The sequence below is a fragment of the Chiloscyllium plagiosum genome, unplaced genomic scaffold (genome assembly GCF_037043375.1).
Source record: "Chiloscyllium plagiosum isolate Xiang-an unplaced genomic scaffold, Cpla_swu_hap1 HiC_scaffold_16, whole genome shotgun sequence".
NCBI classification, from domain to species: Eukaryota; Metazoa; Chordata; class Chondrichthyes; order Orectolobiformes; family Hemiscylliidae; genus Chiloscyllium; species Chiloscyllium plagiosum.
The window spans coordinates 14609351-14634942 of record NW_028270154.1 but is presented as its reverse complement, the minus strand read 5'-3'; the positions used below and the strand labels follow the sequence as shown (position 1 = coordinate 14634942).

At 47.0% G+C, this 25592-nt stretch overlaps 1 protein-coding gene across 1 annotated transcript; it reads right to left on the bottom strand.

Annotated features, from left to right (window-relative positions):
* Positions 1-791: 791 nt before the first annotated feature.
* On the bottom strand, positions 792-20832 carry LOC122556479 (magnesium transporter NIPA2-like). The gene is made up of 6 exons (XM_043703152.2): positions 19865-20832; positions 14173-14415; positions 11165-11221; positions 6107-6197; positions 4696-4856; positions 792-4040 (listed from the first exon to the last, which is right to left on the bottom strand). The coding sequence occupies exons 1-6, from the start codon at positions 19905-19907 to the stop codon at positions 3424-3426; spliced, it is 1212 nt and encodes a 403-aa protein (XP_043559087.1). The 5' UTR covers positions 19908-20832; the 3' UTR covers positions 792-3423.
* Positions 20833-25592: the final 4760 nt, after the last annotated feature.

Sequence of the window (25592 nt, the reverse complement as noted above, 5' to 3'; positions counted from 1 at the left end):
ACCTCGATTCAAGTCCCTACCACCTCAGAGGCAGCTTTGTACACACTGATACAGAAAATGTCTAAAATGCTGGTGTTAGTTGGTAAAGGTGCTCTCTGGTAGTACAGTGGTACTGTCGCTATCCCCAAACTGGGAGGCCCAGGTTCAAGTCCCATCTGCTCTGGAGGTATGTCATAATATCTCTTTACAGATTGGTTAGGAAAAATAAGTTAAATTAAAAAAAAAACAAAATATGCATCCATGGAAGGTAATAAAGGCAATTCCACTCCCGACATCCACTTTCCCAACAGGTTTCAGCGGACAATGGATTCACCCTCCACTCCGACCTATCACATTCCTGGCTACCGTTCACCCAGCCCAACACCCCTCCCATTTATCTCTCAGCACCCCTTGGGCTCCCCCTCCACATTCCTGATGAAAACCTTATGCTCGAAATGCTGACCCTCCTGCTCCTCAGATGCTGCCTGACCAGCTGTGCTTTTCCAACATTAGACTTTTTGACATTGGTCAGCAAACCTGGCTGATATTCATTCCAGATATTCCTTCCTGAGGCTTGGGCACCATCTGCGGAGATCAGCTAATGCTGCACAGTGCTAAGAATCAGACACTTGGTAGGAATGGGGGCTTTTGCCCGAAACATAGATTTTCCTGCTCCTTGGATGCTGCCTGACCTACTGTGCTTTTCCAGCACCACTCTCATCTTGACTCTGATCTCCAGCATCTTTCGCCTACTTGGTAGAAATGACCAACCAGTCAACTCCAAAAGGAAACTTCATATTAAAATTAACTCATTAAACATTTCAGTTCATTTTTATTATTCTGTAGAAACTCTTAATATACCAAGCCAAATATTTATTGTGGCTTCTCCATTTACAATTTGCTTCTGTTTGACATTAAACTGTGAATGCACTCATCACTGAGGAATCATAATGCATTAACAGGCATCTTTACAAAAACAATGTTACAAAAATATATATGAAATAGAAAAATACAAACTTAAGATTATTTTCATCTTGCTCCAACACATTGACCATTCAGGGTACATTCATTCACACAAAGATTAAAAGTGATCAACATATTTCCCTCGTCTAGTTCCAAATCTATATCCATCTTGCAGAACCCAGAACCGAATTAAAGGCCCTGACAGAAATATTCACATTTTGGGGCCTGACTAAACTGGGAGCACATTAAGGACTACACTTGCAAGGAAGTGGAAATAGAAAATATGCAGCAGATTAAGCAGTATTTATGGATGGAGAAAAACAATTAACATTCCAGATTGATTGCCTTTCAAGCAGCCTGGCTTTCCCAGTTCTTCCAGCATTTTCAGATTTTGACCATTTGCAATATTTAACTTTTCTAACATTCCTAAAATTTTGTTACCTTTTAAGTATTTCATAGACTTTTCCAATATACTTCACCATCTGGGTCAATGTTGATACAATGGACTGAATGGCCCCATTTGCCGTTATTCTGTGAAACTGCCCTTCTTTAACTTCCTAGTCCCAGTGTAGCAGCTCTGTTATTGCTTCAACTGATGTCGCTAACTCAGCTCACTCCAGGGATACAGCGCGGAATCTCTGGTCTGAACATATAATGCCCAGTTGGAATACTGAACCATAAGGCTAAAGTGTAAACATGAAAGGAGATGCTGAAATACGCATTCTCAGAAACAAATGGTAGTTACATTGCATCCTAGGAAATAATGGCTACAGATGGAAAAATTAGATGTTAGAAGTAGAAAGTCTCTGGCTACTGTTCCCTGTTGGATGAAGATTTGTTTAACTCTCATGCCAAGAGCACTGAAGAAGCACCTTCATCATGCAGAATGACACTGTTCAAGAAAAAGCCACACCATTACTCTTCAAGATAACTGAGAATGGGTAATGAATGACAATCTTGCCTTTTCTACTCTCTCCTAGGCAAAAATCACACTAATCTCAGATTTAAAATTATGAATTGAGCTAAAATCTACTGGGGTTTTTTTTGAGAAACAGTGTTCCACATTTGTACCTCTCTGTGTGTGAAGAAGTGTTTCCCAGTTTCCCTTCTGAACGGCCTGGGTTAATTTTAGGTTAGATCCCCTTGCCATAGAAAATTCTACAAATCTCTATCTATTTATTAATTCCTTTCAAAACTCTAAAATCCTCAATAACATTATCAATTAACCTTTAACATTCCAAAACAACTCAAGACTAGATTATGTAATCTTTCTTCAATGTAACACTTGGAGCCTGAATAATATTCAGGTCAACCAGCCTCCGACAGCATCAGGTTTGAATGATGCAGGGGGGTTCACTGATTTTTTTGGAAAGCCGATTTACTCTGAAAGAGGTGCAACACTCACTGCTATCTCACTGATATTATAAAATTGTCCAAAGTGCAGACATGAATAAGAGAGTTGAGAAAAAGCTAGTACGCACTGCCTTGATAATGTGTCAGTCTTTGCATATAGCGCTGACTGTATTATCCACTGAGCTCATAGATTGTAGGTTTCAGAATTTTAGAGTCCAAACTCCAGAGTTTCATCTCAGCTGACACAGCAGTACTGAAGGAGTGCTGTACTGGCCAGTGTTCCCATGATCTGTGGGACTCAGTTCCACACTGGACAGGCTTTTCAGCTCCATACATATATCTCAGTTCAAATCTAATCCTTTCTTCACGTGGTATATACACATACATAATACACACACATACATAATAAGGACCACGAGCAGGGATAATGGGCGACTCATCCCTCCCTGGTCTGAGGCATTAATGTGAACTGTACTGCCTTGTCAATTATGATGAGCAAGCAGCACAGGATGACTTTTTCATGAACTTGAAACCAGCCACAAGCAAATAATGTAATCATATCTGATGGCAAGAATCACTGACAAGTCATAAAAGCCATCTCATGATAATGAGAAAAAAACTTTCAATTGGAATTTTGTTTGATCAAAACAAAATGAGAAAGGGGATAGGTTCACATGAAAACTGGTTAGATTGTGGCATTTCCCATGGCATGATCTAGCAGCAGGGCTGATCTGTTTGATTCTGGCATTTGAGCAGCCAATCCTGATGAGAGACAGAATAGAATGATCATGGATAAAGTTCCACCGCTCAAAAATTATTTAAAAATGCTACATACTTCACAAGAGATGTGAAATGTAAAACAGGTGAGGGGATTATTGAAAGTCAGACTTGGTTTATATCTGACCAGCTGACTTATATTGTCACCACAATCTGCAGCATAGATTCTAGACTGAATTAAATCCCTGTGGAATGAAATGACCTCACTCCAGGTCATTGGGCACACTGTATATTACAGTGTGTTCACATGATAAGGCACTGCATCAGAACACTAAATAATTCCATAGTCTGCCTACATCTGGTTTTCATAGTTGCACTTTTTTCTTTAAATTGTCCAAGAATCCAAAATCTTCAACCGTAAATTACAAAGACCCTGGGTTTCTCTTCGGTGAAAACTGCATTGTCCGTGCTTTCTATAAGAATGTGCTTGTCATCTAATTTAAGCATAGGAGTGACACAGACTCCCTCTTGTGACTTGAGTGTCTTTGGCAAGTTCTTCAGGCTGAAGTTCAGGTCTTTAAAGACGTGAAGCATGAATACACCAAGGATGATGGTTCCAAAGCCAGTAACAGTACCCACAATGTCGATAGGAGACATGCTGTACCACTCTTTAAATAGGATGACCGATGTGGTGATAACCACCGTGGTGAAGAACACATAGTAAATGGGGTAGACCACTGAGGTGTTGAAAATGTCAAGGGATTTATTCAAGTAGTTGACCTGGGTGATGATGGAGGCTAGTAGCGAGAAGATGAGAATCCAGGTTAATGGATGTTTGTACACTGGGAGATCAGCAAAGTACGCTCGGATGGAAATGTCAATTCCTTTCACAGAGGAAACAGAGAATGCCCCAATGAGGGAGCAGATGCTAATGTAGACAAGGATGTTGGTGTGCCCATGTCTAGGTGCCGTGTAGAAGATGAGGAAGAGCACTGTGATCAGTAAGAGGCAAGCAAACACCAGGAACCCTAAAGAACAAAACATACATTGAAATGGATTATTATTCCTGTTTACCCATTGGGAACACACCCCACTGTTGCCATCCTCGACTGTCCCTCTTAAGCCCATCTGCTGTCCCATTGTAATACTTGGACTTTAAGAAACCGATAGGGCTTTGTTTTATTTTTGCATTCTGGACTCCTAGGGAATTGAACACCTTTGTATGCAAGGGTGTGAGCAACTGGTTAGCAGGTTAAAGGGAAAGTTAATAGGTCTACTGGTGTAGTGGTTACTTATTGGTTTAATAATCCCAAGGAAGTTAGCTCAAAATCTACCAGGGCAGTTTGAGGATTTATACCCCATTTTAAAAAAAATTCCAGAAATTGAAACGTTGGAAACAGTAAAAGTGACCGTGGAGTTGTTGGATTGTCATAAAAACCCGCTGGTTCACTAATGTCCGTTTTGGGAAGGAATCCTGCATCTTTACTCAGTCTAGGCTGAAATGCAGTTGACTCCCAACTGCAGTCTGAAGCTAGCTCAATTTACATCTATCCTGAAGTGGTCCAAAGAGATCTCCCACTGCCAGGGGTGAGCAATCAATGCCAGCCTTGCCACCAACATCCACAAGTGTGCATTAATTTACTTAAAAAATTAATTAAGCCCCAATTGTCTTCCCAAACTAACCTGGTTCCTTAAGTTTCAGTGCCATTTCTTCCAGTGTTTTCACCTCCTCCTCTTGAGGTGCATGAATCACCATGATGGTTGACCCTAGAATGCACAGCACGCATCCCATCTTCCCCAATAGGTTCAGTCTCTCTTGCAGGAGGTAGGATGACAACACAGCACTGTACATTGGAGTGGGAAGGGAGGAGGAAATAAGGAGAGAAATCAGCAACAGAAAAGCATTCCAAACATCTTACTGAATAAACAAATCTCAATGAGTCCAACTTCAGAGTGGTATGGAAATAAGGGAGGTGAGGTATTATCTGATGGTATATGGAAGGGTGAGTTGGGGGACAGAAAGGACATTATTGACAAGGTTCTTTATCAACAGTTTGATTTATCTGCTGCGACTCTCGGCTCTCCTAGACTAATCTGGGCCAGCACTAAGGAGTGCCACACTGCTGAAGGTGTCACTATGGAGAAGCCCGTTCTACCTGTTCTAGGGTGGAGAAAACAAAAAGGTAATGGGATTAGTAACAGGATCTCCACATAGAAATTAATCTCCTTTAATTTGACTCTCTGAAATGCTGTACGGTGGCTCAGTGGTTGGCACTGCTGCCTCACAGTGCCAGGGACCCAGGCTTATTTCCAGCCTCTGATGACTGTGAGGAGTTTGCATGTTCTCCCCGTGTCTGAGTGAGTTTCTGCGATGTGCTCTGGTTTCCCCCACTGACTGAAGATTTGCAGGCTAGGTGGATTGGCCAGGGGAAATTGTCTACAGTGTCCAAGAATGTGCAGGCTACGTGGGTTAGCCAAGGAAAATTCAGGGTTGCAGGGATAGTGCGGGGGATGGGTCTGGGTGGGATGCTCTTCAGCTGGTCGGTGCAGACTCAGTGAGCTGAATGACCTCTTTCTGCACTGCAGGGATTCTATACATTCTTCACCATTTACTGAGGACATTTACTTCAAAGAATGAGGTAACATTACTGTTGTTTGTATCATGTGGGTGTCACTGGAAGGGTTGTCATCTATCTTTAAAGATTTGTCTTGGTTGTGATGGCTTCCACAGTGGACCATCCTGCAACATTGGTAAAAACAATGACTGCAGATGCTGGAAACCAGATTCTGGATTAGTGGTGCTGGAACAGCACAGCAGTTCAGGCAGCATCCAAGAAGCTCCTTGGATACTGCCTGAACTGCTGTGCTCTTCCCGCACCACTAATCCAGAATCCTGCAACATTCACAGTCACTTGTAGTGACAGATATTTAACAAAGTCAAATGTTCCAGGGACACTCACAAGAAGGTAACCAAATACAAACTGAGACAAGGCCACATAACGAGCGACTACGCAAATTGAAAAATGGTTTAATGCAAATTAAAATTCTAAAATGCCAGGATTGCAATGGCACCTGTCGGCCTCATTGGGCATACCTGACCAGGACACTGAGTGCTCCGAGTGGAGTGACAACTGTTGCCGGAGCAAAAGCATATGCAGCAAAGTTCATCGCTTCTCCAATGCCCACTGGAAGAGACAGAAGACCCAGAATTAATACATTGTCTGATATGAAATATTAATTTACGGCAGTGCCACTTTTTAGCTTCTTGTAAAAATTGTTCTGGGGATGTGGCGATTCCGGAGTTTATTTCCCAGCTATACCTTGAGAAGGTAGTGGTGCTGAACCTTCTCTTAAAGTCCACATGGTGTAAGTGCTCCCACATCATGTTAAGAAGGGAGTTGCAGGATTTGAACAGCAATACTAAAGGAATAGCAATATATTTCCAGGTTGGAATAGCGTGTAAGATTTGGAGCCAAACATCCTGATGGTAGAGGTGGTGTTCCCTTGTACCTGCTGCCCTGGTGCTTCCACATGGTGACAACCTCAGGCTTTGAGAGGTGCTGTCAAAGGAGCCATGGTGAACTGCTGCAAAGCACCTTAGTGGTATACACTGCTCTGCAACCCTGTGGCAGTGCCAAAGAGAGTGATTTCCTGGATATCTTAAGCGTTTTGAGTGTTGCTGGACCTACATGCATGCAGTATACTGTTAGTTTGAGATATATACATTGTGGAGACCCTACAATGAATCAGAAAGTGAGTTACTCCTTACTGAATAACCATCCACTAACTTTCTCCAATCACACAGCACTTTTAAAGATGATTAACTTCAAAATGGAGGAAATTATCTTGCCCAGCGTCACATATGGTGGCTGACTATAATGAGGCTACCAGGAGTCAATGAGTCCCTTTGGTTACAAATCTCTATAACAATGGTATTTTAAGGTTTCATTACTTTATAATCAACAACAAAGTTTTAAGTTCTTTTGAAATAATAATAAAGAAGAACAATGGAAATCAAGTGAAAGGGATGTTCAGATGGATGGCCAAAAGCTTAGTCAAACAGCTACGTTCTGAGGAGTACTTTAAAATAAATGAGGTGGAGAGATTTTGAGAAAAAAATTCCAGAGTTTAGGACCAAAGCAACTGAAGTCATGGCTACCAGTTAAATTAAAATCTCAGATATGCAAAACGCCAAAGGAATACAGAACTCTTGGAGGTTTGTGGGAGTTTAAGAGGTTAGAGATAGGGACGGTACAGTCCTAGGATAGAGTGGAAAAGAAAGGTGATTGTCAGGGTTGGAGGATTTGAGCTATGGGGGAGGTTGAATAGGCTGGGGCTGTTCTCCCTGGAGCATCAGAGGCTGAGGGATGGCCTTATAGAGGTTTATAAAATCATGAGGGGCCCTTATAGAGGTTTATAAAATCATGAGGGGCATGGATAGGGTAAACAGACAAGGTCTTTTCCCTGGGGTGGGAGAGTCTAGAACTAGAGGGCAGATGTTTAGGGTGAGAGGGGAAAGATATAAAAGAGACCTAAGGGCCAACATTTTCATGCAGTGGGTGGTACGTGTATGGAATGAGCTGCCAGAGGAAGTGCTGGAGGCTGGTACAATTGCAACATTTAAGAGGCATTTGGATGGGTATATGAATAGGAAGGGTTTGGATGGATATAGGCTGGGTGCTGGCAGGTGGGGCTAGATTGGTTTGGATATCTGGTCGGCATGGACGAGTTGGACCAAGGGGTCTGTTTCTGAGCTGTACATCTCTATGATTCTAATTTTGAGATTAAAACATTGCTGGACCAAGAACTAATGGATACTGCAGAAACTGACTTGATGGTTCTACAGGACTTAGCGAAACTTAGGATTCAGGCAGCAGTTTTAGAAGAACATGTATTTATGTGGGATGGAAGCAGGTAGGCTAAGCAGGATAACATTGGAATTGAGTCTGGAAGAAATAATTGCAACACCTCAGGTGGATAACTATCAAACTCCAGAGTGTCTTTTGCTGCAAAGCTGGTTTCTAATGCCAAATTAGGAAATAAATCATTAAAAGTGGTATGATTCAATAGATCTGGGTTCCAACTGTTGCGATCAAATTTGAGGAAATTGAAGAGGCTTGTTTTGTTTATGTTCTCATTGTATTGTCTACAGACTCTGGCATCCAACAACTCTGCCATTGAATTGAAACTGACTTCTTTCAATTGGCTCCTTGTTGGACTTGCTTCAATTTCAACAATACTTGAGAACATTACTTCAAACAATTAAATCTCTTTCTTTTAGCTATCAGATCTATGTCATGTTAAATGATCTCCAAATCAACAGCATAAACACCACCATTTCAAATGATCCACTCAAACATTAAAAATGAAAACCTTTTTTATCACAGTTATTAAAAACCCAAATTATTTAATTTAACTTGGAAGTTAGGAAACATTTTACCACAGAAAATTTGAAAGTATGGGAATCTCATTCACAAAAATAGTAGTAGATGATGGGCAGCACGGTGGCACAGTGGTTAGCACTGCTGCCTCACAGCGCCAGAGACCCGGGTTCAATTCCCGCCTCAGGCGACTGACTGTGTGGAGTTTGCACGATCTCCCCGTGTCTGCGTGGGTTTCCTCCGGGTGCTCCGGTTTCCTCCCACAGTCCAAAGATGTGCAGGTCAGGTGAATTGGCCATGCTAAATTGCCCATAGTGTTACGTAAGGGGTAAATGTAGGGGAATGGGTCTGGGTAGGTTGTACTTCGGCGGGTCGGTGTGGACTTTTTGGGCCGAAGGGCCACTGTAATGTAATCTAATCTAATGATATATTTAAACCTAAGATTGAAAAATTTTTGCTAGCCAAGGATACTAAGGGACATGAAGCCAAGATGGGTGAATGGAGTTAGGTCACAGATGAGCAATGATCTCACAGAATGGCAGAGAAGGCTCCAGGGGCTAATTGGTCTCCTCCTGTTCCAGTGCAAACTTTGATCAGGTTCATTTCACTCACGATATTCCTGGCTTTTCCCTGTTCTGCCTGCCAGTCACAAAAGGTTTCAAGTAACACACAGGACACATCGTGATTCCTCCCCAGGGTCCCACAGGTACACAAAATAAGCCAATGAGTGTAACAATAAGACTACATAACAGCACAAAAGTGAAATATGGTCACGGTGAATTTTTACAGTTAATACATGACGGCTTTATAACTTTGTGAAAGAGCCAACAGGAGCAATTACAAGTAATAGAGCCACATATCACCAGCTCCAAGCTGGGTCAAGCTTTCAGGCTTTGATCAGGAGGACAATAAATTTCAAAGGTTGGCAAGGTTATAAAAACCCAAACAAAACTGCTAATTTTCTTTTTAAAATTGGACCAACTCTATGTGCTTGAGAAACTTTGTCAGAGTGACCTTGTCAGCCAGGAGAGTGCAAGAGCTGGTCTGTTCTTTCATTGAGGAGTTTCCAAATGCAACGGGCCAAAGTTACTTCTCCCTGATCGAACACAACTGCAAAGCAACTCAAAAGAACGAAAACAATTTTTCAGAAAGTGATGCAGTAAAAGAAGGGGCCATTCAGCCAACTTTGCCTGTGCTGCTGCATTAAGACAGTGAAGGGAAATGGCAGAGATATAACAGAAGTGTAAAGGAAGGGGAAGTGTCTGGAAAGGAAATTGAAAATAGCAAGAAAAAAAGTATAATAAAGTTATTTTAAAATGAAAGATGAACTAAGGCGACTGGAAGTGTGATACAGTGAGAGCAGGCCATCTAACTCTACACAGGACGCGAAAGTGGAAAACTAGTTCTTTTTCCTCAGTTTTAACTTTAGATAATACAGAAATGACAATTAAAGTGGAAATGGAATGAGAGGGTCTACTAGAGGTGAGTTGCAGCAGTCTTCATGTTGTGACCAGTGTGGTTGCTGAGCAAATGGAGGTAAATAAATCACAAGAATTGAACAGGATTCAATCAAACATCTTTGAGGAAATCATCATAGAGTCTTATAGCACAGAAGACTATTTGATCCACTGTACTGTGCTGACTCTTTGAAAGAGCTCTCCAATTACTCCCATTCTCTTCTAGAAATGACTATTATCTGCTTCCACCACTCTTAAAGAGACAAAAATACTCCAGATTCTGGAATCCAAAATCGACAGGCAGGAGGTTGGAAGAACACAGCAAGCCAGGCAGCATCAGGAGGTGGAGAAAAAATGCCTGAAACGTCAACTCCTCCACCTTCCAATGATGCCTGGCTAGCTGTATTCTTCCAACCTTCTGCCTGCCTATTCCACCACTCTTAAAGGCAGTTCCATCCATTTAATAAAAACTTGCTATATAATTTATTTTTCTCATATATTGACTCTGGTGTTTCGTTTTAATTGCTGCTTCTTAAATGCCTAACTTTAATTTTAAGATGAATCTCCCTTCCTTATCTTGATAATCTCTCTCTCTCTCTCTCTCTCTCTCTCCCCCCCCACTGCTCTGTGTCCTTGTTGTCTGAAGGTTATGAAGTGGCAAGCCACAGTTTATATCATAATGTCATTATGGGACAAGGTGAGGTAGGACTTACCAGTCAGTATAGTGTCTGACCCCACACTCTGGTTTTATTCTGCACCACACTTCAGCTACCCGTCTAACCCAAACTGCCCTTTCCTGTCCATCTAGCATATTAAATCCTCATAATCATTCAACAAATTGGTTGATCATCCTCAATCTACAAAAAATCGAGGGGATACAAATCAAGAAACAGGCTAGACAGCCCAATTGGCAATTATGCTTGCACGAGCATCCTAACATTCTTTTCACCCTTTCTCAAACGTAGTGTAAACAAATCCTTGCTAATGCTTTATTTAATCTGTTAATGACCTTCATTTATTGACGTCTTTCACTTCTGGACTTATCCATAAGTAGGAACTTACTGTCTTATTGATACCCTTCATATTGTACCCATCTCCTTTCAAAGTAAAATTAAATTGATGAAAATATAAAAAAAAGATTGTGTGTGTGTTTGCATTTGACCAAAAGTAGCTAAGAATCAGTGGAATGATAAATTGACCAGTTCACTAAAGCTTCCTAATTAAATACTGGACACATCACACTAACAGAAAACGGTCTCTTATTTCAGCAAACACTGATAGGAGTATTCACTGTTCCCCAGATCTGTTACTTACTTGTTAGAAGGCCAGCCCACCACATCCAATCCTTCAGGTAACCATGGCCACCATCTCCTGGAACAGTCAACAAGAAAGTCAACTTTGTTTACACAACTGCAGATCCTGCAGCTCACAAATACGTGATCTCGCGGGAGCCTTATTTTGATCAAGGAATGTTTGAGATTCTGCCAATATTTACCCCTAAATTAACACCACTAAAATGGCTGATCTGGTCATATTGCTGCTGGTGGGAAAATTATGTGCACAATTCCCTCTATTACAATAGTGCCTACACTTCACTGAATGTAAAGTTGGTCTGAGGTAGTGGAAAATGCTATGTGAATGCAAGCTCATTCTTTGTCAAGAGAAAAAAAAGAACTGCCAGAGATTTGCCAAAATAAGCCAATTCTATGCCGAATTTTCCATGAACTCACTGGGTTCTGGAATTCTTAGCCATTACAGAATATCTTCAGGATACATCTAAAAAACACATCAGGGCATCAAACAAAGGCCTGCTTTTGCCGGTTTTCTATAAACATTTTATGATAAAAATATCAAATATTTCTTCAGACATGAAATCTGGGCAACTTTGGCAAGGCGAGCATTGACTGTCTCCCCGCCAAACACTTTTGACTCGGTGATGGTGAGCTGCTTTCTTAGACCTCTGCAAGCCACATGTTGAGATATACCCATAAGTGCTGTTCCCTGGACTTCTGTGTCTTTGATGCAGGAACAGAGAAGAAGTAGTAGAACAGATATAAATTAAGACAGTGTGTGAATTGTTGCGGGACTTAGCTCTGGTGGGTTTGCCCATATATCTGTTGTCCCTGTCTGAGCTGGCACAGTCAGAGATTTGAGAGATGCTGTTGAAGAAACTTGGGCAAGTTGGTGTCATGCATCTTGTCGATGGCACACACTACAGTTATGGTGCATCACTGATGAGGGAATGAATGCTTATACTGAAGGATAGTGCTACTATGTGCAGGATGGTGTCAAACTTTGAGTGTTACAAGGACTGCACTCATCCAAGTAAGTGGAAAGTATTCCATGACTTGTAGATGGTGGAAATACTCTGGTGATCCACAAATGAATTACTCACCTCAAAGCTCCCTTCTTCTCAACTGCTCTATAGTCACAATATTTAAAGTCTGATTGTGTTAAGTTTCTGTTCAAGGCAATGGCAGGGGTATTATCACTGATTGGTTAATCCAGAGACCCAGGTAATGATCCAGGCACCCAGGTTTGAATCCTGCCACAGCAAATGATGGAATTTTAATTCAGTAAAAAACCTGGAATTAAGAATCTACTGATGACCAATTGTTGGAAAAACCCATCTGGTTCATTAATGTCCTTAAGGGAAGGGAACTGCCATCCTTACCTGATCTGGCCTACATGTGACTCCAGACCCACAGCAATGTGAGCAATTAGGGATGGGCAATAATTGCTGGCCTAACCAGCGACACCCTCATCCCCTGAACGAATAAAGGAAAAAGAACATGGTGTTTATTCTAAACTTTATTCATGAAATGCCAATGGTGCTGGGGGGACAATTATTTATTGTTCATCTGCAATTGCCTTGGAGGTGATAGGTGAGGTGCTTTCCTGAACTGCTTTAGTTCAAGATTTATCAAGCAGCTGATAGTTCTAAATTAGAAGAGTAGAGCTTTAAGCAAGTGTGCCAAGAAAATATTTTTTGTTCAAAAGCCAGCACCAGTTCTCAAATCTCCATTTAAAGATAAGGATAATTTCCAACTGAGCACCTTATCACACACACTGAATACCAAAGTAACTGGGTATTGGTATATATATCGTTGTTAGGGAGGGAGTCCTAGGATTTTGAACTTCGTTGCCTCTTTTGTCCATGTTTGAACCAACAGTGTAATGAGGTCAGAAGGTGAACTGGCCTGTCGGAACCTAAACTGGGCATAAGTGAGCAGGTTATTGTTGAGCAAGTGCCCCTTGAAATGCTGTCAATAACACTTCCATCACTTTGCTGACCATCAAAAATAGACTAAAGGGGTGGAAATCGGCCTGCCATTCAGCAATAATATGCTTTAAACGTGAAAAGGAGATGGCTATTTCCTGTCACTTATGTAACCTGAATGATAATCTCAAGCCAACGTTGCATATTGCTGCCTTGATGTCAAAGGCAATCACTCTCATTCACCTCAAGAATCCAGCTCTTTTATCCAGTTTTAAATCAATGCTGAGAAGTCCTGGCAGAACAGAACTGAGCATCGGTAAGCAGATTATCAATGAGTGAGCCGAATGGTCAATGACACCATCCTGAGATAGCATGATAGTATAGTAACTGGTTGGTTGAATTTGTCATGCTTTGTCCATAGGATATAAGTTCTTTTGAGAGTTTCTTAGGATGTGGCCATTGATAGCAATGACAGCATCTTAATGATAATCCAGAGCACTGCATGGTCCAAGGGCCCATCTGGAGGTAATGGCACATTGCCTTAGGGGGTAACCCAGGGAGTGCCACACTGTCCAAGGAAGCCATCCAGAAGAATGGTTTGGAGGGAGCCTGCACTGACTGAAAGAGCCGTTCCCAGTGATTGAGGAGACTGCCCCCGGGGAGGGCTGCACTGACAAAGGGGGTCACCTACAGGGAGCATCACACTGACCAAAAGAGCAGACATTGGTAAAATTTATAGAGTGGTATAAGGGAGACGAGCAGTGGAGTCCTCCCTAGTGTTCAAGGCCAATAAGGATCTCTCAATTAAAATAATTTGCAGATGATACGGTCATTATTAAACTGGGTGTAATATTTTCTGTATTACCCCAGTGACCACGTTTCAAAAATGCAAACTATAGTTCGCACGAAATACTTTGTAACATCCTGGCAGATTGATGATCAGTCCTGTACGAATACGTGTTCTCGCTTTTCTGATTCTGACAAAAGGAAAAGAAAACCCTCTTGAAGAAGCAATCATCCCATGAACCAAAATAACAGCAGCTTCCTCCAACTGTCTCGAATGGAGAAGGGACACAGGGTGGGAACTGTGACAAACCCTTACCTGCCCTGGTGCCGCCTACTTCAGCCAATCGGAGCAGTCCTTTCTTCTTTAGAATGACACTGATACCGATGAGGCAGCTGGAGAAAATGGCCAAGGACAGGCCAATATAAAAGTCAAGTGAATTCCCTGCTTGATCCAATGCCAGAGATGCATTCAGGGAAGAGCTTGCTAGATCCTTCACGTGGATGATCTGACACACGGCCTCACAGGAAGTCGAAGGGCACATTAATGTTACGTATGATCCTGTAGGAGAGCAAAGGGAGTTTGAGAAAGTGGAATCCAAGCGCGTTTACACTTCCTTCTTATCTCAACTCTTCTGGGTTTTGCTAATACAGTCTCCCTCAACATTTGGGCCACGGCTTACTTCTGTGGCTTCCAGTCCCTTGTGTTCTATTCCCCTGGGCAGAAACACCAGCATTTCATAGAGTCATAGAGTCCCTAAAAGCAGGCCATTTGGCTCCTCACGTCCACACCAACCCTACGAAGAGCATCCCACTGCCTCCCCAAGACCCACTTCCCTACCCTGTAACCCTTGGTAAAAACAAGGACTGCAGATGCTGGAAAATGGAGTCTAGATTAGAGTGGTGCAAGATAAGCACAGCAGGTCAGGCAGCATCCGAGGAGCAGGAAAAAAATCAACGTTTCGGGCAAAAGCCCTTCACCAGGAACAGAGGCAGGGTGTCTGCAGAGTGGAGAGATAAATGAGAGGGGGGTGGAGGTGGGGAGAATGTAGCATAGAGTACAATAGGTGAATGGGGGTGGGGATGGAGGTGAAAGGTCAGAGAGGAAGGTGGGAGAAGGTAGCAAAGAGTACAATGGGTATTTGGGGGTGGGGATGAAGGTGATAGGTCAGAGAGGAGGGTGGAGTGGATAGGTGGAAAGGAATATAGGCAAGTAGAACTCTATACCCTGCATTTCCCTGCATTTCCTTTGTCTAATTCACCCAGCCTACACATCCCTGTACACTAGCATGGCCGATCCACCTGACCTGCACATCTCTGGACTGTGGGAGGAAACTGGAATACCCAGAGCAAACCCAAGCAGACACGGGGAGAATTTGCAAACTCCACACAGACAGTTGCCCGAGGGTGGAATCGAACCCAAGGTTCCTGACGCTGTGAGGCACCGCTGTGACACCATGCCACCCTTTGGCCTTTTTGATGATTATCTGTACCTTTTCATGCCATGTTAATAAGCTATTTGCCTAGACTACCTGAACCCCACTTCAACATTTTGGATCGTCACGTCCTCTACCCATTCAGATGCCTTTTAAATGTTGTAATTGTACAAGCTTCCACCACATACTCTGGCAGATCATTCCATACACGCACCACCCTCTGCATGAAAAAGTTGCCCCTTAGATCCCTTTTAAATTTTTCCCCTCTCACCCTCAACCTATGCCCTCTAGTTCTGGACTCCCCCACCCCAGGGAAAAGACCTTGTCTAATTACTCTGTCCATGCCCCTCATGATTTTGTAAACCTCTATAAGGTCACCCCTCAGCCTCCGATGCTCCAGGGAAAACAGCCCCAGCCTATTCCAGCCTCTCCCTATAGTTCAAACCTTCCAATCCTGGCAACATCCTTGTAAATCTTTTCTGAGCCCTTCAAAGTTTCACAACATCCTTCTGATAGGAGGGAGACCAGAATTGCACGCAATATTCCAAAAGTCGCCTAACCAATGTCCTGTACAGCCACTTGTCCACAATGCAGTGTGCAAGTTGGATGCCACATTTCATACAACAGTGGCCAACCTGCAAAAAACACTTAATTGACTGCAAAGACCTTTGGGATGTCACAGGGATTAGAATTATAGAATCATTCAGTAGAGGGCCACTAAAACTCTGCTAAATCTACTCTCATCCCATCTTCCAGCACAAGGCCTTTAAGTCTTAAATGTGAAGTCATTTCAAGTGCTCATCCAAGTACTTTCTAAAGGTTTTGAGGTTTCCCACCTAACAACCCTCCCAGGCAGTGCATTCCAGACCGGACCATCCTCTGTATCTTTCCTCAACTCCCCTCCAAACCCCCTGCCTTTCACTTTAAAAATACAACTCCTTGTTACTGACCCTTCAACTGAGGAGAACAGCTGCTTTCTATCCACTTTGCCCATATCCCTCATAACCATATGTACCTTTACCAGGTCTCCACTCAACCTTCTGTGCTCCAAAGAAAACAACTCAAGGTTGTCTAGCCTCTCTCTATAGCTAAAGTGCTCCATCCCAAACAACATTCTGGTGAACCTCCCCTGCACCCCTTCCAATGCAACCACATCCTTCCTACATGGTGGTGACCACAGTATTCCAGTAACAGGGAGGCAATGACCTGAATGTTTCAAATAGACTATTAATCTCAAGACCCAGTAATGTTCTGGGGTTCTCGGTTCAAATCCCACGATGGCAGATGGTGGAAATTGGAATCAATAAAGAAATCTAGAATTAAGAGTTTAATGATAATCCCTGAAAAAATGTTGCTTACTGTTGGGAAAAAAAGACATCTAGTTCACTAATATCCTTCAGAAAAGGAAACCTGCCATCCTTATTTGGTCTGGCCTACATGTGACTCCAGACCTCACTGCAACGTGGTTGACTCTTTACTGCCCTAGGGCAAATAGGGATGGGTAATAAATGCTAGCCTAGCCAGAGACTGCCACATCTCATAAATGATTTCTTTTAAAAGCTGTGGCCTCAACCAAAGTTCTGCACAGATTCAACATTACTTCCCTGCTCTTATAATTAGTAATGATAGCCATTAAACAAATGCAAGGTTTTCTTTTTCACAATTCATTCTTCAGACCCATTAAACTGGAAATAAACCAAGGAAGAAGATCCTGACAAAGTCATAGTGAAAGAGAATTCAGGCAGTGAATGGACTAGAATTCAATAAAGAGTAGGTACAAGAGGCTGGCTATGTCTGATGTTGATAAGGAACCAAGGCTGGATGGGTTAGATTTGGAAGGAAGAGTGGAGCTTGTGGAGGCCCCCCCCCCCCCCCCCCCCCTTAGATACAAAGGTGATGCCAGAGGTTTGCAGAATTGAAAATGTTGTCGTCTTGTTTAAACAAAAACAAGGGTGTAAGGATAAACCCAGCAACTGTAGGCCAGTTGATTTAACTACATGGTAAGAACACTTTTAGAAATGGTGATCCAGGACAAATTAAGAATCAAAAGGATAAGCATGTATTAATTAAGGGCAGCTATGTGTGAAGAACTTTATTGTTTTAATAGCCAACATCCATAGTCTTAGTGATTTATTATTGTATCGGACCGCTCCATCCAAGCTATCAATGTCTCTTTGTAATGTTCTGCTTCCCTGTCTAAATACTGCTTCCACTAAACCAGGTACAGTCCATTTTAAAAGTTGAGCTGTTTGCACTAAACCAACAGTTCACCTTAAACTAACAGCAGTATTGTTTAACCTGCTTCATTCAATAAACAAATGAACAATACAGCATTTAAAGGAGGCAATTCCATTCATCACACTTCCTGAGCTCAAACATTACCCCTATCGCATATCTGCTGACTAACAGCAACCTGTGAAAAGGCTGAATCTACACCTCACCTACTCATTGCATAATGACCTTTTCAACCTACCTAATGCCTGACTTTATCACCAATAATTTTAGGCTCAAAAATGATGTCTCCAAACCAGATCATTGAGAGTTAATTGAGGAACGAGCAATTGAAGTGAAAAAGTGCACAAGAATCAGGCCGAGTGCAAAAACAGCTTGTTTTGACTGGGGGCAGTGGAGACTTTGAGGGTTGATGGGAACTACCTGCTTGTGCAGTCTACACAGACCCATGTACGTTTGAGGTCTGTAAAAGTACTGAAGGTACTATGAAATGGTGATACAGCACACAACCAGAATATTGTTAGTATCTGGAACTCTGTCCCACCTGTTGGTCTTTCCCCATTAGTCCAACTTCGTGAGCCCAGGCCATGGACTTTCACCATTGCAGTGGGGTTGAAGAGTCTGTGCCCTGGAAACTGAGATAGAGCTCCAAGTGCTAGCCATCACCTAGGAACCCCCAATGGGCAGTGGGCAGTGAGACTCATTTGTTGAATATGTCTCAAGAAGTTCAAGCTGATAGACTGACTCATTGGTTTACATATATCTACAGTAGATTAAGCTAATAAATTTGCTTTATAACAAAGTGCATGCGTCTTCTTGTAATTTTCTTGATGAGACCTTAAAGAACCCATTAGGCATTTGCAGCTTAACAATACAGCACCCCACATGGAAATACTTCCCTGAGCAAGATCGACAAGGAGACATCCTTTGGATCACGGAATGGGAAACACAGGAAATCATTACCAAATTTATCTGTTGAATGGCAGGCTTTGAAGGAGCACAGTGAGTGTGGTCCTTGCAACAGGTTCAGGAGATTCAGACCCCCCTGCACAGCTGAATGGACCCCATCTCTACTGCTGAGCACAAATCTCTTATGCACCTTTGGAGAAATATAAATAATGCTGCACATTGTAAAGGACTACCCCCATCTACCACATTCCTGAGGGCTTATGCCCGAAACGTCAACTCCCCTGCTCCTTGGATGCTGTCTGACCTGCTGTGTTTTTCCAGCTCACGGTTTAATTTGTTTTCCTCCTATGCCCCGTGGTTGTTTTGACACTCATTTCAAACTGGTCTCCTCTGGTTACCAACCCTCTTGCTAATGAGGGCAATTTCACTTCATTTACCCCGAAACCCGAGCATCTCGATCAAATCGAAAACCAACTTCACTCTGTTTTAAAGAGATTAATCCCAACATCTCCACAAAATGGAAATCTTTCATCCCTCTTGTCATTCTAACGAATCTCCCCTGTGGCTTCTAAAACCTTCATAACTTGGATAAAAGTGTGTCCAGAACTGATACTGCTTCCTGGAGGAAATCTTCCCTTTTCTCAAAGAGTGACCCTCCTGATTAGCAGTTGGATTCAGCCAGTTAATGAATTCTCAACTCTCTTGATGTGATAATGTCGCTGATTTCAATGATCCTGGATCCTGGAATTCAATGAGGTTCTTTGCATTCTCACCAAACCTGACTGAATCCACCCCCTAACTTTGCCCTTCACCCCCTCCCCCCCCCCCCAGGAATCCCCCACCCCCAATCCTCACCCCTCCCACACCAACCCTCTGCCTAGCTCCTGCTTAAGCAGTTCGATCCTAAACACAGAAGTTGTGATAACATTGTCCAGGGCACCCGAGCGATGGTTTCAAACAGCTTAATGCGTCGGTCAAAGGCATGTCCCAGTGAATTTTGATGCAATAAAATATGCAGTGAACGAAAAAGTCTGAAGGAGCGAACAAGAACCTTTAGGTGGAGGGTAGTTAGTGATAGCTTTTGGCCTGCCCAAATTCAATATCGATTTATTATTGTCACATGTACAGAGTTTTTTATTGCAAAAATGTACTTTATTCATAAAAAAAGTCTCTATGAATATACAATGTTCTGCACAGTAACATATCAAGTGAAAAACCAAACATAAGGTTGACTCTATCCCAACAAACCAAAGGCATCTCTTACACATACCGGACTATATTTGCATGTCCAGGGTACTGAGGCACTAGGAGGGTGCGATAACACAACGGCTCCGCATTTACAGAGGTACAGTGGAGTCGGGTCTCCCTCCAGCACTAAGCTCTTTAGAAACCTGGTCCTCTAATCTTAACTGGTGATCTTTACAGTGCACTCACCCTTGGAGCAGTTGTGTTCCGCCATCACAGTAGCTTCTTGCATCGTTTAAAACCTTCGTGCAGCTTCTCATTAGAACAGGAGCACAGCAGGTATCTCCTTCTCTGAGTGTGTGTGTATCTCTGAAGGCTACAGTGTGAACTTCACCCCAGCACCTGCCTGAAGCACCTCCCCTCTGCTGATATTCAACCAGTTACCAGGCTCCTTCAACCAAGAGACAGCGTCAAATTTCTTTAAACTAGTTCTGCAACTAGCTGCCTCAGCACAGCCAACATTTTTTAATGTTTGAGTGGGGTGAGGGAGACAGAAATAAGACAATAATAAAGAAACAACAAAAAAACAACTGGAGATTTTGTTCTGAGGTTGACATTTCTACTCCAAGCTGGTGAAACGCTTTTTCTTAAGTTTCATTAAAACTGATTCCAGGGTGATATGATGGGAAGCGTTTCAAATTCTAGAGGCATGGGTCTCATTTCCAGTAGGTGAGGGGGTTAGCATGGGAGGAGATTAAATGTAAGATTATAGGTGTCAAAAGAACAAGGGTGCTAGCGATTTATTTGTTTTTCTTAACGGAGCTTGTTGGGATTTACACTGCCTGAAAGGGCAGAGCGAGCAACAGTAACTTCCAAACAGGATTTCAATATTAGAATTTCAGCAGTTTAGAGTTAATACAGAAAAATGGTAGCAGTGGATAACAGAAGGCAGGATGAGCTGTATCAGTGTGAACATTCTATAATGTAGCACAGAGTCTGGGCTGGATGGGGAAACTGAGTACATCAGACAGAATCAATAGGCTGAAAACTCCCAGCTTTCATGGGTGAGGCAGAAACTGGATCAATATTTAAGATTAGGGAGAGGTGGGTGAGATAATCAGCAGCAAACACTCCCTGCCGACCACTCACCTGAAGCCTTGTGAGTTGGGAGGTGGGGGAGGGGTGAGTGGGAGTGAGGCTGGTGTGTGTGTGGGGGAGGGTGAAGCCCAGTGTGTGTGGGGGATGAAGGCTGGTGAGTGGGGGTGAGGCATGGAGAGTGTGCATGAAGCCTAGTGAGTGGGGGTGAAGCCGGGTGTGGGTGTGTGTGGGAGTGAAGCCTGGTGTGTGTGGAGGGTGACGCCTGGTGAGTAGTGGGGTGACACCTGGTGAGTGGGGGGTGACACCTGGTGAGTGTAGGGGGGGTGAGGCCTGAAGTGTTTGTGGTGTGGTGGGTGAGGCCTGGAGAGTGTGCATGAAGCCTGGTGAGTGGGAGTGAGGCCTGGTGTGTGTGTGTGTGTGTGTGTGTGGGGGGGGGGGGGGTGTGAAGCCTGGTGAGTAGGAGGGTGAAGCCTAGTGTGTGGGAGTGGGGCCTGGTGTGTTTGTGTGTGGGGGGGGGAGAGGCGGTGAAGCCTGGTGTGTGTTTGGGGGGAGGGGTGGGGTGAAGCCCAGTGTGTGTGGGGGTGAGGCCTGGAGAGTGTGCATGAGGCCTGGTGAGTTGGGAGGGGTGAAGCCTGGTGAGTGTGGGAGGGGTGAAGCCTGATGTGTGGGAGGGATGTAAAGCCCGGTGTGTGTGTGGGGGGGGGGGTAAAGCCTGGTGTGTGTGGGGGGGGGGGGGGGGTGAAGCCCGGTGTGTGTGTGGTGGGGGGGGGGTGAAGCCCGGTGTGTGTGTGAGGGGGGGGGGTGAAGCCCGGTGTGTGTGTGGGGTGGGGGGGGTTGAAGCCCGGTGTGTGTATGGGGTGGGGGGGGTTGAAGCCCGGTGTGTGTATGGGGTGGGGGGGGGTGAAGCCCGGTGTGTGTATGGGGTGGGGGGGGGGGTGAAGCCCGGTGTGTGTATGGGGTGGGGGGGGGGGTGAAGCCCGGTGTGTGTATGGGGTGGGGGGGGGGTGAAGCCCGGTGTGTGTATGGGGTGGGGGGGGTGAAGCCCGGTGTGTGTATGGGGTGGGGGGGGGTGAAGCCCGGTGTGTGTATGGGGTGGGGGGGGGTGAAGCCCGGTGTGTGTGTGGGGGTGGTGAAGCCCGGTGTGTGTGGGGGGGGGGGGTGAAGCCCGGTGTGTGTGTGGGGTGGGGGGGGGGGGGGGTGAAGCCCGGTGTGTGTGTGGGGTGGGGGGGGGGGGGGTGAAGCCCGGTGTGTGTGTGGGGTGGGGGGGTGAAGCCCGGTGTGTGTGTGGGGCGGGGGGGGGGGGTGAAGCCCGGTGTGTGTGTGGGGTGGGGGGGGGGGGTGAAGCCCGGTGTGTGTGTGGGGGGGGGGGTGAAGCCCGGTGTGTGTGTGTGTGGGGGGGGGGTGGTGAAGCCCGGTGTGTGTGTGGGGGGGCGGGGGGTGAAGCCCGATGTGTGTGTGGGGCGGGGGGGGGGGGGGGTGAAGCCCGGTGTGTGTGTGGGGTGGGGGGGGGGGTGAAGCCCGGTGTGTGTGTGGGGGGGGGGGGGGGTGAAGCCCGGTGTGTGTGTGTGTGGGGGGGGGTGGTGAAGCCCGGTGTGTGTGTGGGGGGGGGCTGAAGCCCGGTGTGTGTGTGGGGGGGGGGGGTGAAGCCCGGTGTGTGTGTGGGGGGGGGGGCGAAGCCCGGTGTGTGTGTGGGGGGGGGGGGGCGAAGCCCGGTGTGTGTGTGGGGGGGGGGGGGTGGTGAAGCCCGGTGTGTGTGTGGGGGGTGGGGGGGTGAAGCCCGGTGTGTGTGGGGGGGGGGGGGGGGGGGGGTGAAGCCCGGTGTGTGTGGAGGGGGGGGGGGGGGGTGAAGCCCGTTGTGTGTGTGGGGTGGGGGGGGGGGGGGGGGGGGGTGAAGCCCGGTGTGTGTGTGGGGTGGGGGGGGGGGGTGAAGCCCGGTGTGTGTGTGGGGTGGGGGGGGGGGTGAAGCCCGGTGTGTGTGTGGGGGGGGGGGGGTGAAGCCCGGTGTGTGTGTGGGGCGGGGGGGGGGGGGGTGAAGCCCGGTGTGTGTGTGGGGTGGGGGGGGGGGGGTGAAGCCCGGTGTGTGTGTGGGGGGGGGGGGTGAAGCCCGGTGTGTGTGTGTGTGGGGGGGGGGTGGTGAAGCCCGGTGTGTGTGTGGGGGGGCGGGGGGTGAAGCCCGATGTGTGTGTGGGGCGGGGGGGGGGGGGGTGAAGCCCGGTGTGTGTGTGGGGTGGGGGGGGGGGTGAAGCCCGGTGTGTGTGTGGGGGGGGGGGGGGTGAAGCCCGGTGTGTGTGTGTGTGGGGGGGGGGGTGGTGAAGCCCGGTGTGTGTGTGGGGGGGGGGGGGGGGGCTGAAGCCCGGTGTGTGTGTGGGGGGGGGGGGGTGAAGCCCGGTGTGTGTGGGGGGGGGGGGGTGAAGCCCGGTGTGTGTGTGGGGGGGGGGGCGAAGCCCGGTGTGTGTGTGGGGGGGGGGGGGCGAAGCCCGGTGTGTGTGTGGGGGGGGGGGGTGGTGAAGCCCGGTGTGTGTGTGGGGGGTGGGGGGATGAAGCCCGGTGTGTGTGTGGGGGGGGGGGGTGAAGCCCGGTGTGTGTGTGGGGGGGGGGGGGTGAAGCCCGGTATGTGTGTGGGGGGGGTGGTGAAGCCCGGTGTGTGTGTGGAGGGGGGGGGGGGGCGGGGCGAAGCCCGGTGTGTGTGGGGGGGGGGGGTGAAGTTGAAACTTTATTGCTGGAACAGCACAGCAGGTCAGGCAGCATCCAGGGAACAGGAGATTCGACGTTTCGGGCACAGGCCCTTCCTCAGGAATGAGCAGAGAGTGTTCAGCAGGAGAAGATAAAAGGTAGGGAGGAGGGACCTGGAGGAGGGGCGTTGGAAATGCGATAGGTGGAAAGAGGTCAAAGTGAGGGTGATAGGTCGGAGTAGGATGGAGGCGGAGAGGTCAAGAAGAAGACTGCAGGTCAGGAAGGCGGTGCCGGGCTGGAGGGATCCGGCTGAGACAAGGTGGGGGGAGGGGGGATGAAGAAACTGGTGAAGTCCAAGTTCATCCCCTGCGGTTGGAGGGTTCCCAGTCGGAAGATAAGACGCTCCTCCTCCGACCGTCGGGTTGTTGTGGTTTGGCGGTGGATGAGTCCAATGACCTGCATATCCTCGGTGGAGTGGGAGGGGGAGTTGAAATGCTGTGTTACAGGTTGGTTGGGTTGGTTCGTCCGGGTGGCCCAGAGGTGCTCTCTGAATCGCTCCGCAAGTAGGCGGCCTGTCTCCCCAATATAGAGGAGGCCACACCGGCTGCAGCGGATGCAGTAGATGATGTGGGTGGAGGTGCAGGTGAATCTGTGGCGGATATGGAAGTTTCCTTTGGGGCCTTGGAGAGAAGTGAGGGGGGAGGTGTGGGCGCAAGTCTTGCACCTCCTGCAGTTGCAGGGGAAGGTGCCGGGAGTGGAGGTTGGGTTGGTGGGAGGTGTGGATCTGACAAGGGAGTCGCAGAGGGAGTGGTCTCTACGGAAAGCTGATAGGGGAGGGGAGGGAAATATATCCTTGGTGCTGGGGTCTGTTTGGAGGTGGCGGAAGTGACGGCGGATGATGCGCTGTACATGGAGATTGGTGGGGTGGTAGGTGAGGACCAGTGGGGTTCTGTCCTGGTGGCGGTTGGAGGGGCGGGGCTCAAGGGCGGAGGAGCGGGAAGTGGAGGAGATGCGGTGGAGGGCACCGTCGACCACGTCGGGGGGGAAATTGCGGTCCTTGAAGAAGGAGGCCATCTGTGTTGTACGTATTTTGAACTGGTCCTCCTGGGAGCAGATGCGGCGGAGACGAAGGAATTGGGAGAATGGGATGGCGTTTTTACAGGGGGCAGGATGGGAGGAGGTGTAGTCCAGGTAGCTGTGGGAGTCGGTTGGTTTGTAGTAGATGTCCGTGTTGATTCGGTCGCCTGAGATAGAAACAGAAAGGTCTAGGAAGGGGAGGGAGGAGTCCGAGACTGTCCAGGTGAATTTGAGGTTGGGGTTGAAGGTGTTAGTGTAGTGGATGAACTGTTCAACCTCCTCGTGGGAGCACGAGGTAGCGCCGATACAGTCATCAATGTAGCGAAGGAAAAGATGGGGGGTGGGGCCAGTGTAGTTGCGGAAGATGGATTGTTCCACATACCCTACGAAGAGGCAGGCATAGCTGGGGCCCATGCGGGTGCCCATGGCTACTCCTTTTGTTTGGAGAAAGTGGGAGGATTGGAAAGAAAAGTTGTTCAGGGTGAGGACCAGTTCGGTCAGTCGAAGGAGGGTGTCGGTGGAAGGGTACTGGGTGGTACGGCGGGAAAGGAAGAAGCGGAGTGCTTTGAGTCCTTCGTGATGGGGGATGGAGGTGTACAGGGACTGGATGTCCATGGTGAAGATGAGGCGTTGGGGACCGGGGAAGCGGAAATCCATGGTGAAGATGAGGCGTTGGGGACCGGGGAAGCGGAAATCCATGGGGGGGGTGGTGAAGCCCGGTGTGTGTGGGGTCGGGGGGGGGGGGGGGGGGGGGTGAAGCCCGGTGTGTGTGGGGGGTGAAGCCCGGTGTGTGTGGGGGGGGGAAGCCCGGTGTGTGTGGGGGTGGGGGGGGGGGGTGAAGCCCGGTGTGTGTGAGGGGGGGGTGAAGCCTGGTGTGTGGGGGGGGGGGGGGTGAAGCCCGGTGTGTGTGGGGGGGGGTGAGGCCTGGAGAGTGTGCACGAGGCCTGGTGAGTTGGGAGGGTGAAGCCTGGTGAGTTGGGGGAATGGTGAACCCTGGTGAGTTGGGGGGATGGTGAACCCTGGTGAGTGTGGGGAGGGTGAAGTCTGGTGAGTGTGGGAGGGGTGAAGCCTGGTGTGTGGGAGGGATGATGCCTGGTGAGTGTGGGGGGGTGAAGCCTGGTGAGTGTGG